This window comes from Embiotoca jacksoni, unplaced genomic scaffold (genome assembly GCF_022577435.1).
Source record: "Embiotoca jacksoni isolate LCO1_2020_lvr unplaced genomic scaffold, fEmbJac1.0.p SCAF_49, whole genome shotgun sequence".
Taxonomy (NCBI): domain Eukaryota; kingdom Metazoa; phylum Chordata; class Actinopteri; family Embiotocidae; genus Embiotoca; species Embiotoca jacksoni.
The window spans coordinates 262,495-277,021 of NW_027185402.1; the positions used below are offsets into that span (position 1 = coordinate 262,495).

At 43.2% G+C, this 14,527-nt stretch overlaps 1 protein-coding gene across 9 annotated transcripts in view; it reads right to left on the reverse strand.

Annotated features, from left to right (window-relative positions):
- The window catches only part of LOC138210904 (nuclear factor 1 B-type-like), a 72,491-nt gene that overhangs the window by 17,696 nt on the left and 40,268 nt on the right, over positions 1–14,527 (reverse strand). For 4 of the 9 annotated variants that reach the window (XM_069170288.1, XM_069170285.1, XM_069170287.1 and 1 more), the window contains exons 3-8: positions 10,524–10,580; positions 8,195–8,263; positions 5,018–5,138; positions 4,224–4,345; positions 1,005–1,136; positions 638–822 (exon numbers count right to left, since the gene is read on the reverse strand). In XM_069170288.1, coding sequence (XP_069026389.1) covers positions 638–822; positions 1,005–1,136; positions 4,224–4,345; positions 5,018–5,138; positions 8,195–8,263; positions 10,524–10,580 — 686 coding nt within the window. Of the gene's footprint in view, positions 1–637; positions 823–1,004; positions 1,140–3,693; positions 3,766–4,223; positions 4,346–5,017; positions 5,139–8,194; positions 8,264–10,523; positions 10,581–14,527 lie in introns of all 9 variants that reach the window. The other 5 variants (XM_069170281.1, XM_069170280.1, XM_069170286.1 and 2 more) reach the window with 3 other exon arrangements.

Consider the following 14,527-nt stretch of genomic DNA (forward strand, 5'->3'; position numbering starts at 1 on the left):
GTCACATGAAGAGAGGCAAAAGTTCATTCTGGGCTTGCCCCCAAAAAGGAACTTATTTATTGTTTAATTTGCTATAAATTAGGCTAAATTAGTTACTCTTTTTTACTATGAGTATTGTAATTATAGGTTTGTCACTATATCCCCACATAAAGAGCAGGCAGTCCAGTATAAGAAAAAAAAAGAAAAAAAAAGTGCTAAAGCAAGAGGTTTGTGTCCGTCAAATAGTGGTCAGCTCAGGCTCATAAAATATCTAATTTGAGGTTTGTAATATTTTTATTTTTTGGGACTTGAGAATAGCACTAAGAAAATACAGCTTTACAAAGATATCACTGAACATCATTGTAACCCTCATAAATAAAGCGAATGACCAGGAGCAAGAGAAAAAAACAAGCAAAACAGGATGATACTCTCTATTTGCAAATGCACCGGTGAGGCAGTAATGAAATAATGAAAAATGCATGCTATAATTCATCTTATCTTTAATCTCTCGAGGTCAGATGGGAGTGCAGCCGAACAAGATAACAAAGAACGACTAGAGGCCATGAAATTTGTGCCAAACCACCCTCCGACTTCTGGCCTGAAAACTGGCTCGCTGCCTCCGTCAAACACACACACACACACACAAAAGGAGACTGACCTGGCTGCTCTGCGGGCTGGACGGGTCATATGACGGCACGTAGCTCTTGAGGGGATCAGCAGGGTTGAGGTGAGGCGGGTAGCGGATGGTGGTGTGCGAGAAGTAGGGCGACGGCGCCGGGGGCAAGATAGCCGAGGCCGAGAACTGCAGGGGTGAGTGCGGAGGGGGGCTCCTCGTCGATATAACTGCAAGAATGACAGACAAGAGGAGCAGATAAAGAGTGTGTGAGAGGGAGCTAATAAAACAATCATCATTGATCGCTGAGGCTAAATTAAGTATAAATATCGATTCTTTTTCTTCGACTGGGCATGTGTGAGGGCAAAGAAGTTGTGGATTCAGCCGGCGGGTGAAGTCCGCCGTAACTCACCACTGTGTCCTACACCTGTTAGGCCTGGGTGATGAGGCTGAGGGAAAGTGCTGAGTCGCGGTGAGGAGTCCTGCGGGGAGGTGGGGCTGAACAGCGGCTTCTCTGGCTTCTTCATGGTAGGAGACGACATGTCTGCTAGAAGGAAAAGCACACACGGACTCATAAATGCTTAGTCATGGTCAGAAAATATTCATTTGGCTTATTGAGTGTACAAACTTTAAAGTTGTAAAAGTTTTCTTTCTCCATTTCTTTGGGCATGTTTGCACAAGACTAGAAGGGAGGAGAATTGAAGTGAGCAATTTGTCAAACAAGCTAGAGCGAAAAAAATAAATATTTCGAGATTATCCCTTTTATTCCTGTTGCTTCAAATTAATCTCAGCATTTCCCTATAGCTCCTACTAATGCTTCCATTCCTCATGAATGAAAGGAATTAAATGGCAAAAGTGAATTAGGGTTAAAATTAAGCAGATCAGGGGACCTTTTTTTTGCCGGCAAATGCAATGCACAATGAAAGATTTACTTGGCAAATTAAAGACATCCCAAAGGGTAAAAATCACATATAATCTCCGGAATCATAATAAATCACTGGACATCCGCGACAAAAAAAAAAAAAACGTGTCTTTTGTTATGTCGGAGCAGACAATTAAACCCAGTGAAGTGACACGCGGTTGTAAAGCAGCTGGTCGCTCAAATAGGATTTAAGAATTTCAAGACCCTCACGTAATCTTAAATAGAATATTACACTGTTACATCTGCTTCGCTTGGCCTGACACACTGTCTGACAAGCTACTGTAATTCCCCATGAATAATCCTGAAGGCTCAGCGCGAGACACAAAATTTGTTTAGGAAATTTGTGTCATTTCTATGAACTGAAAGTATGTGCACAAACTCCACGTACGAGTCGCTCATTATTGCTGCTCTACACTTTCATGAGCAATGTTCTGCTGTCACGGCTGCGCGGTTTTCAATTTTCCATGGTAAGACACAGTGTCTGAAGGGAACGTGATAACAAATAGATGCGAGAGGCAATGGCCTATGTCTGCTTGTGCTTCTTTCTATGAACATTCATCAAGTGCTTTTCTGGTCTGCCACAGATCTTTGGGGTGTATAACTCACATCATCCATCTCTTCCCCACAAAATAAGCTGTATAAAACCCCCTGTTGTATTAACTGCCCCCCCCCACCATCAACGGGGAAGGATCCACCCAAGTGACGGGAAAACTCACTCATCTCCAGAGGCGGAGAGCGACAAAGGTGGCTGGAATTCAGGGGGATTTCCCAGTCTGAGGTTGCAAGAGGATACCGGCTTAAGTGCTTTCATTTTGTGTCAGAAGGAGAAATACCTTTGAGAAGATTTATATCGCCGCTTAATGTTTCCATTAAAATATAGGAAATATTTTCCGCGGAGGAGTTATTCAGCTTTCCCTCTCTTCTGCTAATTAACTCCTTCAGAGACTGCCACAAGAAATTAAACTGGACCATTAATTAACAGGCATTAAACACTTTAAATAAAAAGGGCCAACGTGTCCTTGCATTTTGAGCAGACTGGCCATCTTTCAGTGACTGATATACCTTGTAGTAAATCTACATCTATATTTAAAAAGCTCCTGTACTTTCTCTCAGCAAAACGCAGGAGAGAAACAATTTCTTCCACTACATGGTGAGGTTTTTATCAAACGACAGCCATGTGCGAGAAATAACTCCTTGGCACTTGGAAGGACTCATATGGGTTTAATATCGCCCCACTTCTCATTTATTCTCTCTTGACAGAATAATGGCTGTCTTTGGAGACTTTCCTACCCACCGCTTTCCCTTTCTCCTCACCCCAAGTGTCTAGGTTTACGCAGAGCGGTGCTCTCCGGCCCTGTGCAAAGGGACACGCTGAAATTTCATGTGGCCACATTGGGCTGTGGCTGGATCCCACCAGGGCTGCGTCTCCTGTGTATCCTCTGGTGTTTTCTTCCCTCAGCCTTTCCTACTTATTACATTAAAATTAAAAAAAAAAAAAGAAAAGAAAAGGTGCTCAAAGTTCAAGCTGAAAACCTCGGCCTCGCTGAGGAAGAGACGGGCTTGTTGTACTTCCAAGGATTTTGTTGGCCGCCGTCAGACAAAATGTTTCCCACCTCTACTTGGTTAAATCCAGATGCAGCGCGGGTATCAGAGCGTTAAGGGAGTCAGCAGAGAGGGAGAATGATCCAGGAACATGGGACAGTGAGGCCTTAATTAAAAGGGCTACGGGTTGTGCTCTGCACCAGGAGACAACGTAATGAGACATGCAAGCTGTCCTGTGAGGGTCTCGCTTCCTCTCGCGAGCATGCAAGCGAGCGAGTGTTTCCCCGATGCACGCCTCTATCTCTCCGCTCATCCTATAAGCCCCTTTTACATTTTGCGAAGTGTGCTTGGTGAATGAATTTGATTTTAATTGGTCCTGTATAAACAAACACGATCATCTGTTTCTTGGTGAGAAATCGCTTGACACATTTGACCTGCCGGTCTAATCGCTCCACATGGGGTTTAAAAACCTGAATTTCTCCAGAACAGAAACTCACAAAGTATTCTGGGTGTCTCATTAAGAAGAAAACGATACAGGTTAAAGCTCACAACTTGCACTTGTATGAAAGTAAATTTTTCATTCTTAAGTTTACCAGTAATGTCATTAACCAAGTAAGTGTTGTTGTTTTTTAGTTACCTAGTTGTGGATCGTAGCTGGAACAGCTTGTTCTCATAAGGGGAAACTCTGCGTTGTGGAATTCAATGTTTCCTTTGTGTCAGCGACAGGTGCGAGAGAATACAGATTCACATTCAAACAGCAGTTCAAATGGCTTGAAAACATTTATATGACTGTAGATGCCCGGGGTGTTCTCTGACATGGTATGTGTTTTAAGAGGGTTGAACGAGGGCATGTGCAGAGAAACCAGATGCAGGTCATCTGCGAGGAGAAAGAACGGCGGCGGTGATGCAGCGGAGCTCATGACAAGGTTGAGAGTTAAAGAGAGTTCAGCTGCAGTTAAAAAAAAAAACAATGCGAGTTGTTTTCTTTGATCACATCGGTCTGCATGCGACGGGGATGGAAATCCTTCGACAAATTATCTCAACATGCTTTGAGTTGAGCAAAGTCCCGCTCGGAGTGTTTGTGTGACTGTATGAATGCGATGGAGGGTGTTACTGGCCAAAGTGGCAAATTAAGAGCGGTGAAATAAAAAAAAACTGGAAAATCACCTCCGTCTCTGTCGTGCCAGTTTGCTCGGCTGCTGGCTGGTGAGCTCGGTGACGAGTAGAAGTCGGGTCCTGTCGGGCTGGTGTCCATGTTCTCGTCCATGTTGACGGTTTTGGGCCTTTTGCTGCACACATGGACGAGTTTACGGCTTAAACGCAGACTGTCATTTTGAGTACTAAAACTTTCAACAATGCGAGATGGTGTCAATACTGATTCGGGGCAGTTGGAGTGGATGTTTGGAAAAGATTAACTTGCATCATGTGAAACTTCAGTTAAAGGAATAGTTCAACATTTTGGCAAATACCCGTAGTTGCTTTGTTGCCAAGTGTTAGATGAGAAAACTGATACCACGCTCATGTTTGCATGCTAAATATAAAGCGAGGCGATGGTTAGCTTAGCTTACACTGAAATTATTGAGCTTCGGGGATGCTAGGAGGCGAATTTTTCTTACACTGGACAGAACCAGACTGTCTGTATCCCCGTTTCCAGTCATTATACTAAGCTAAGCAGTCGCCAGACTTTAACTACATTATTGGAAAAATAAATGATTATCATTTAAAAGCAAATAATCTAAAATATCAAACTATAACATCTCATGCAATAGTTCATTTCAGCCACATATGAAAACAGTACAGAACAACATCGAGAACAAAAGACATGCCTTGATTGCAATAAGATATTTCTGGGGTTTAATGATATCATGAAAGAAAACAAAGTCCCTGTTTTATAATAAAATGACTTTTTTCTTCCAACTATATCCAGAAAATCTGTTTTTGTTGCTGTAACTTCTCCTGACCTGCCGGGAGGGGAGGACAGGGAGCGATGAAGCCCCACGCTGGAGCTCAGGTCATGATAGTAGGGTTGACTGGGCATGTCAGCCATGGAGAAGTTTACCGCTGCACCGTGGGTGATGGGCACTGCAGAGGACACGGAGAAAAGAAAGAGGAGTTCAATGTCACAGTGTTGTCAGATCGAATACTGTCAGAGCATCGAGAGATGCACAATTAATTACACAATAGCTTGACTGACTGTTATTGAAGCTTATTGTTTAGAGGCTTTGTGTATCATATTAACAACTCCCTGTTCACAGGTTAACTGTCTGACCATCGCAGGCATTTCTGCTGAGCACTGATTAAGTCTGGTTGTCAAAGTGCTTGTAGCTGAATGGAAGGACATATCCAAGGAAACTGAAAGTGCATTTTGGATGAATGTATGCATGGATGAAGCATTTTTTTTTTTCATTTTGTTGGTATCCTAAATTATTATGATCAGAAATAGCAAATTTTAATATGATTTTAAAATGTTTCTTTTGCCTTTAAATGTCCATTTTTTTGTTTTGCCTTTGCGGAAGAATAGAATCATTTCAATTCATTTTCATTTCATCACAAATTTGTACGAGCTCTGAAAGGCATCTCGGTAAACTTTTACAATCATCAACACTTTCCTCTTTACGATCTTCTAGAACACCGTACTTAGTGGTTTCCGCGCATGATGATTTACAACGGGAAAGGTGTTGCTTTTCTCACTGCGGTCAAGGTGAGGGATATTGTTTCAAGGGAGGCCCGGCCTGTATTTACAGAACAAAAGGGGTTCACCACCCATGCACGCTCTTCTCCCTGCGCTGTCGCTCGTTTTCTCTCTCTCTCTCTCTCTCTCTCTCTCTTCGGTGTGTGGCCCAGCGAGGCAGCCTGCAGCTCGAGCGGTTGGTTGGTTTGGAGTGGATGAGAGGATGGAGTGTGTGGCGCCGTCTGTTGTGGTCTGAGGTTCACCACTGGCACGATCCCTCCGCCAGCCTCCGCCCTGGCAGCCCACTGTAGCCCTGGCAAAGGCCCCTACCCGCTGCTACCCATACCGAGCTGTCTGTGGAGGAATGCATCCGGCCCGAGGACGCTGAATGCAACACTATTGTTTTTCCTTTTCATTCATGGCTTAGGATACTCCCAACCATCTCTCTGTGTGCCGCTCGCTCTTTATCGCTCTTTCTCTCCTCTTGGCTCGCCACAATATTTGTCATGCCACTCGGAAAACCCTGCCAATCATCTCATTTAATAATCTGGGCTTTGACTTTAAGGCCAAAAAAGAAAAACAATAAATGACAGAGCGATGCTGCAAAAACAAACAATAATTCGCCACCCAGTGTTTTCTCCAGTAGATTACCTCATCGTACTGTACGAGGGGAAAAAGAAAGAATGTTCTGTCACTAGTTTAGCACAACAGTTTCATTTGCCCGTGCATGCCCACATTTTCTATTGACAAAAATGTTTTTGCACTTGCAGCCGAGGCTCCTGTTGCATTAATGAGCGTCCTCGTCGAAATGCTGGACTGTAAGTCAGCCTTGAACTCCGCAGCTCCCTTTGATGGACTTCAAAGAATGTCTCAACAGCCCGGAGAGTTGGGAGAGAAGCGTGATGACGGACGAGCGGCTGCTTAGATATCTTCCCTGGGAGTGACCGGCTGAGTGAGTGACAATTCCTGTGCGTCCGTCGACCTTTTTAAAATTCCAGCTCGACTTCAGTCGGCTTTAGTGAAACCGGGCTCGGTCACATGAGAGCAAACATGGCAGCGCGGTGGCCATCTGGTCAGGGGGGCAAGTTAAACACCAAACAAAAACACACTCTTTCAAAGGAGATTCAGTCTCTGAGCAGTGGAAGGAGTAGGTTATGTCTTGGTCCATGTTGTTACACCAGAAACACTTTGATGTCTTGGATACTATTTGTTGCTCTCTCAGTTTGACAATATACTGAGACTTTTGGCCATGTAAGTATAAAAATGTGTCAATATGAATTAAATGTATTGGTTTTAGTCGTTGGATGTTGACGTGTTTATCAGTTTAGGGCAGAGAATAATCATTATTCATTTACCGGTGGTTATTTTCAGAGCAAATCTTTGGTTTATGAAATGTTCAAAAAAAAAAAAAATGGTGAAAACTGCTCGGCATAATTTCCAGGAGCCAAAGTTGAGATATTAAAATTACTTGTTTCGTCTGACCAATAGTCCGAAACAAATATATTCAGTTTACTATCACATAAGACATTTGAGAAGCTGGAAGTGGCACTTTTTTTTTTTTTTTTTTTAAGTTAGTGATGTAAACGATTTTGTCAGTTAACAAAATAGGTGCAACATAACATCACTTTAACATTTAGAAAGATATAATCAGTGTTGTCAATTTTAGTGACATTTTTAATCCATTTAAACCCTGTTCAGATAAAATGTCAGATCCAAGTGTTCCTGACTATCGCACCGAGCAGGTTACACACCCCTCTGAGTCTCACCATGAGACTGGAGGTGGCTGCTGCATGCTACAACAGCACAGACAACGCAGCGCAGGTATGTGTCTTTTAAACACAGGTTGTCTGGGGTGACTGGAGTCCTTTGTGCACCGCGGGCACGTTCGCTGCAGTTACAGCCTGCGCTCAGAGGCAGCACAGGCCAAGCGATGCCTTGACGTGCCCTCGGTTAACGGAGGAAGAACAACCGTCAACGGCTCGGCGGAGGGCAGACGTGTCTCTACAGATGAACACGGGCTCGAACAGACAGCTGCGTACTCTCACTGTTCTCTCATTGCGAAACAGACCGGTCGAACAGGATTTAGCACACCACAGCTGTATGGTGGATTTGAGTGAATAAGGAGATTAGGAGGGGAAAAAAAATAAAATAAAATAAAAATCGGAATTTTATGCGGCTGTTTTATTTTGAAAATCAGGATCAGTTAAACATATCAGTCTCTGCACACCCTGACAGGTGGGGGGGGGGGATTTTGGTTGTGTTACCTAACTACACCTCTTTTAATGATTGTCTGAGCATGTAAACATTGTGATTGACTGACAGCTTCCTGACTTTCATTTTTAACTCTGTTGCACCTTCGATATGCAGAAAGACTTTAGTGTCCTTATGTGAGCCCCAGTTACAGTAAAACTGAAAACACCTCTGAGGGTGTGTGAGTACTAAAAGAATACAACAGCTGTGTACTTACTTCTGGACACTCGCACCAGTTCTGCAACACTGAAGACTCCTGATTTGATGAAACTGTCTTCCAAATAGACTGCAGACACAGAAACCATGAATGCACATTATGCATTTACTATTGTAGCTGTGATCACGACTAAAACACATTTGAAATGCTTTTAATCTACTCGATGTGGAATAAAATTAGAGCCTCACATGTCGTTCTTTGGGTGTGAAATGAACAGTTGAGTGCGAATAGTTGCATGCAGATTAAGTAGGTGCAGGGCTAATTAGATGACAGCATCATTGGAAAACAGTAAGGCCTGCACATTCAGTCCAAGCCACAAGTTTAATATTTACACAGGTAATCGTTCTGACCTGATGAAGATCCAAGTACGATTGAAGGGTTGTTATTAAACCTGTGTGGCTTTGAGTAAGTGTGCAGGCGTTACTTTACTCTATTGTAAAATCAACAACAACAACACTGAATTTAAAATGGATATTAAATAATCTCAAGTTTTATTTAAGATGGATGGAGCTACAGAAATTTTGATCCTTCTTATTTTTTTCTTCCATTATCAATCATGTTTACATGTGTAAATTAATCAAGACTTTTTTTTCAATCTGAAATCCAACAATTCAACTCGAATCTCCGCTCGGAGCTCTGATTTTATAATACTTTTATCTTCTTAAAAATTGTATATTGAGAAAAGAACACACGATTCAGCATAAAACAAGAGAACTAAGAAAACCTGATTATTACACAGGGATTTATGCACGTCTAGCCCTCTTCTTAAATTTTTTTTTTTTTTTAAATGGTCGAAGAGAGCTTTTTTACTTCTAAAATGATTGTATACAGTTACCGCCTGTGTTTTTCATTTGACGTGTTAAAACTACCATGCAGCACAGAGCCGTTCTGCGCAGCCCAGTAAAGAGTGACAGGACAGGTGTGTGAGGAGGAGGAGGAGGAGTGACAGGCAGACTCCTGCTACTGTGGGAAAAGCAATGAGGCCGTGCTGAACTGCAGGTGCTGCTTGCTTGACCAAAACTTAAGCTCTCTCAATATTAACACTGTAATGCTATGATACAGTATTACACCAAGCCGTACCCATCTCAAAGTCTCATTTACTGCTGCAGTGATATTAAAGATTAGTTTGAGAATGTGAGATTGCTTTATTCTTTTCCAATGTCAATAAACTGTTTTAAGACTCGCTTGAAATCACAAAACTGCTGTGGAAGTGAAACGAGGTTGTTTCAACAGAGCTAATTTTTTTTTTTTTTACTCCTGTTTTCCGATAACTATTTTTAGACTGAAGAAATGAAAGGCCTAAAGTGGTTGTTTTTTTGCAGCGTCTGTAGATTTGTTGAGGTCTGTATGACCTGCCCAGGACTCAGTAGCACTAATCAGAGGCTGTCAGTCAAGTACAACAGCCAGACAAGTTATTGACACCCAAATGACTCTGGCTCTGCTTTGCTTCAATGCCAAGGGTGCTCGGGCCGTGCCAGAAAGATAGACGGGCATCTCGATTGGCACCTACAAAGCTTAATGTCTCCAGCGAGCCAACGGCTTTCACAAGGCACTGTACCACTGCCGAGGGCCTCCCAGGCCTGAGTCATTGGCTCGCTCGCATGTTTTCCTTGGCACTGGTATCAGCAGAACCTGCTCTTGAGGTAGAAAACTAATTATACTCTTCAAACTATTTTCATTCCAACATTGTGACGACACGGCGCAGGTCAGTCCAGGGGAACAACGGCACCGTCAGAGAATATTCTCCGCGGCTCGGCTTTGCTGGCTCACCTTAACGCACTCAACTCCCAGCCAAAGGTGCAATCTGCTGTTACAAATTCACTCCGCACATCGTGTGTCTCTGCCTTTTTTTTTTTTTTTTTACAGTATTTGATGCTGTCACTGGGTCATGATAATTCAAATTTTATGATCTCGTAAATTTTTCCTCAGAATATAAAAAAAATATGGCCTCATCAAAGAGATGTCAGAAGTTGAAGTTTAAATTTTACACCAAATGTGTCATATTTAGTTAATCTACTTGGCATTAATCATCTTTTTTTTAAGGTGTTTAAAACCTGGACTACCCACTTGAATTTTTTTTTTTTTTAGCTAGACATCATATATCTTTCCGTACCGGACAGTGGATCATGTGGTATGCACGTACAGTAGCGCTGCTACAACACAGCTTTTGATTGACAGTAATACTATACTGCCTACAAGTCACAGAGTTCACAACACTATTCAAACGAGGTAGGTTATAGTGTACATAAGCCGCTGTGCAGTGGGCAAGCTGCAGAGGAACAATAGAGCGATGACAGGAGGGAGGACGGACGACTGGCACTCTACATACCTGGAAGAGGGTTCTTGCCTGGATCATTGTTACTTGGACTTCCTGACTGCTGCGAGTCTGCAAACACAGAAAGAGGAGCAGAGAGATTAAAATAAGAAGACATCAAATGAACCTGAAAACATGGTTTTCTTGTCAGCATTGATTATTTCTATTGTTTCCTGTCCCTAAATCACAAGTTTGCCTTTTTGTTATTGCCTCTTCTGTATATGGTTTGTCCCATTTGGTTGACCACAAACTCACTGGAGGTCACTTTTTTAACCTAAAGTGAAGAAATGATTTCTGTCACGACGAGGAAAAACGCTCAAACGTATTTTTCATGGGAGCTGAGAGCTTTTTCCTTATCTGCCTGTCAAGAGGAGCAAACCCGCTGTACATTCAACAAGACAGTTTTGTTTGAACAGCATTATCATTAATGGGAGGGGCAACTGAAGAAAAAAAAAAAGGCTCTGCATCTGACACAGGATGACCTCGAGGTTTTTACCGACAGACCTTGGGTAATTTTTCAAAGGGGCTGGGGGAGTGTTTGGAGGTGGTGGGGGGCTCAGAATGTGTTCGGTCCTGCTGTGCAAGGTACAAGCACAGAACAAAACATGGAGAGAGGACAGGAGGGGCGGGGAAACACAAGGAAACATGAGTGGAATTTTTTTCCACCGGCTACGGTGCTCAGGCTTTGGTATGAGGCGGACCGGACTGACGTCTTTTACCTTGAAGCCTCACTGGGACGGGAATGAATCATTCCTCAGTAGTTCCTGCTTAATCACTGACAGGCGCCGAGGCCTTTTTATCCTTTTACATCACGCAGCACGAAAAGTCGTGAAACATCGAAATTAGTTTTCCCTTCAGATTTCCATCTGCACACGCACTAATGCTGTTAGAAATTAAAAAAAAAAAAAAACAAGGCCTTGAACTCCTACATGGAGCGGTGCTGAGCTGCTGCCGCTGTTGCCCGTCTGAGTCGACCCCCATAATGACTGAGACCAGGCCGAGCCCGCACATGCCCTGAAACGGAGAGGGTGCAACGAGAACCAGCGAGGAGATTATCATCTACACCTTTAACAGGAGAGAGCTTGAGCACGACAGACAAGAAGCTACAGACGGTGAACTCAGATACCCTCGCCTTGCAACAACACCCCTTTTCCTGCCGCAGCTCTCATGAGCTGCATTAGAGGCAACGAATAGAGAGAAAGAGAGAGGGAGAGGGAAGGAGAAGGGGGGAAAAAAAAAAAAGTTGAAAGATTTATTCCTTTCTTGTTCTGCCTCTGTGTCGCTCTCCCTCTCTCTCTTGTTCCCCAACTCCTAAATTTGACTATTAAACAGCGCTGCAAAAACAGAATGTTCTTGGCCGAAGCTCAACAATGACAAAGTAGGGAGGGAAAAGGACCATACGTTGAGCAGAACAAATTCCCTCTTTTCAGTGTGCTTAGCCCTAAAAACACACGAGCGGCGTACGAGTTATGGCCTCACAATGTGTCTCTGCTGTGCTTCCTAAGAACGTAAAAACACGAGCCGGGTTCATGCTTTCTCATCGAGTTGTCCTGCTGGTAAATCTCTCCCCTGAAGATGTTTACGTTTAAAGGCATTAGGGCCGCATGTAACAACCATTTTCACTACAAATATTTTTTTTAATTTTTTTTTTTTAGCCTCCTAATTGGCAGAGGTAACCAAAATGACATCCTTAAATGGCTTCTTCTGTTTAATCAGCAGTTTAAAAAGAAAAAAATATATATAACATTTTAATGATATAAAACAGGAATTTTGGGAGCAGAAAATGATTGAAAATGTTCCTTTTAGTAATCAATAATTTATATTCTTTAGTACTAAAATCTCAGTTGCATCGCAAGTTGTACACTTGTACATTGAACATGTTCGAGTCTGACGTCAGCCAAATAGTTTCCCTTGCCTTGCACCAATAAACAGCGAGTCCCTTTAGTTTCCCCCTGCACGAACACACACACACACACACACACACTGTGTAAAGAAGCTTTTGTGGGCAAGCTGAGGTTTGCTTGGATTTGCCACAGCACATGTCCATAAAGCGATTGCAGGGAGCTCAGTGGCCTTGTCTCCCAGTCCCCCCCCCATGCCACTTTCAGAGTCATCCATCAGTCTAGTTACGACTGCCAACTCCATGCTTTCTCCCTGAGAACTGCTGAGAGGGAAAGAAACAGGCAGGAGGGAGAGAAAAGAGCACACAAGAGAGCAGAGAGGAGGCAAACCCTGAAGAGGAGAAAGAGCGAGGAGGTGGGAGAGGTGCTCCAGTTCAGTTAGATCGGATCAGAGTTTGGTGTTTTTGTTTGTTTTGTTGTTGTTTTTTCACTTCTTCCAGGGCTGAACAGGCGACCAAGACAAAAAGAGCAGATGGTCGTGGCAATTAGAGATCCCAGGCAGCATCCTCCAGCATGAGGCCCCACTGTAGCACCAGGAGAGACCACCTGGATGACTCAAGGTGGGATGCAAGCATATGGCACATCTGCCAGGCCTGCACCGGAGCTGGAAACACCCCCCTCTATTACATTACATTTTACCTTTGACCCAAGAAGGGCAGCTTCACGCACCTTCTTTTTTTTTTTCAGGGTGATTACATTGTTGAGTAAGGCGCTTGGACATTTGGGAGGCTGTGAATCTCCGCGTTTTACCTCCTGTTGTCTGTCATTTTTTTAAATTTAAATCAATTGTTTTATGTATGTGGTTTTTGTTTGTTTTTGTTTTGTCCGAGCTCTCCAAATCAACTTCCTATCAAATGAGTCAAAATGACCGAATAAAGAAGCTTGAATGTGTTTTCAATTTTGTAATTCAACAGGTATGGAAATAAAGTTTAAATTTCAAGTTATCCAAGTCAAATAAATATGTACATGTTGAATTTAAGTGCATTTAAATTGATATTGACTTTTATCAAGGCTATTCAGAAATAGAATGTAAAGACGTGGGCTATTAGGAGAATGAGCCGAGCTATCTGTATCTAAAAGGTGTCCTGTGCAGAAGCCCGGCCAATCCGATAGTCTTCAAATAAACAGCAGTGTAACCTGTAAATAAACAGTTGCGGTCGAGGAGGCTCAGCTTTGCCCCGGGAGCTTGGCAGGGCTTGATCACAGGGCCAGACACCACACACGGCCTCTCTCTCACACACACACACACACACACACACACACACACACACACACACACACACACACACACACACACACAGGCATAAACACACGGCCCTTTTCCAAAGACAACATTTCTTGGCACCCTCCGTCCCTGCCACTTGTTTAAATAAACAAACCGGTCCATGAAGGAAGTGAAAAAACAGTACCACGTATGAATCAGATCATCCGCTGTTACTCAGCAAAAAAAAAAAAAGAACCAAGGGGGAAAAAAGGCAGCAGAGGGGCCTTGTGGGGATTTTGGATGTGTCCACGAGTTCTTACACCTTCTTGTCCAGTGGGATACTTATCATACCACTGTAACAATTAGGGCAATTAGGGGTAATGGTAACAGAAATCTGGCTCGGAAAGAAAGTTTCTCAGCGCTTGTGAGGTTTCTCCACGCCCAAGTGTGTTACTCGGCTGGATTTTATAATCAGTAAAACACTCACACACACTCTCCCTAACCCACCCTCCTCATTTTTGGCATGATACCCATTCTGTTCCCACTAAATTGCAAAACACGCATGCACATACACAGTGAGGATTAAATTAGCCACATAGTTTGGGAAACTTTCTCTCTTCTTCTTTATTTATATATATATATATATATATTTACTTTTTTTGGGGAGGGAGGGAGGGATAACCGCGGTGCACGTTTGTCGCCCGCAAACACTTGCAGACACGTACAGATATCCTCCACAAAAAAACAGTGCGCACGCCCTGCAGATGCATACCACTGTCGACATTTCAGGAGGAGAAGCCTATCTGGCAGCCATTTTATGCCGAGCGGGGTTCTGTGCACATGTATAGCACTCTGGCTGCCAGAGGCATGGGTCCCGAGCCAAGACGCATTTCAGCAGCCTGGGGAGGCGAAGG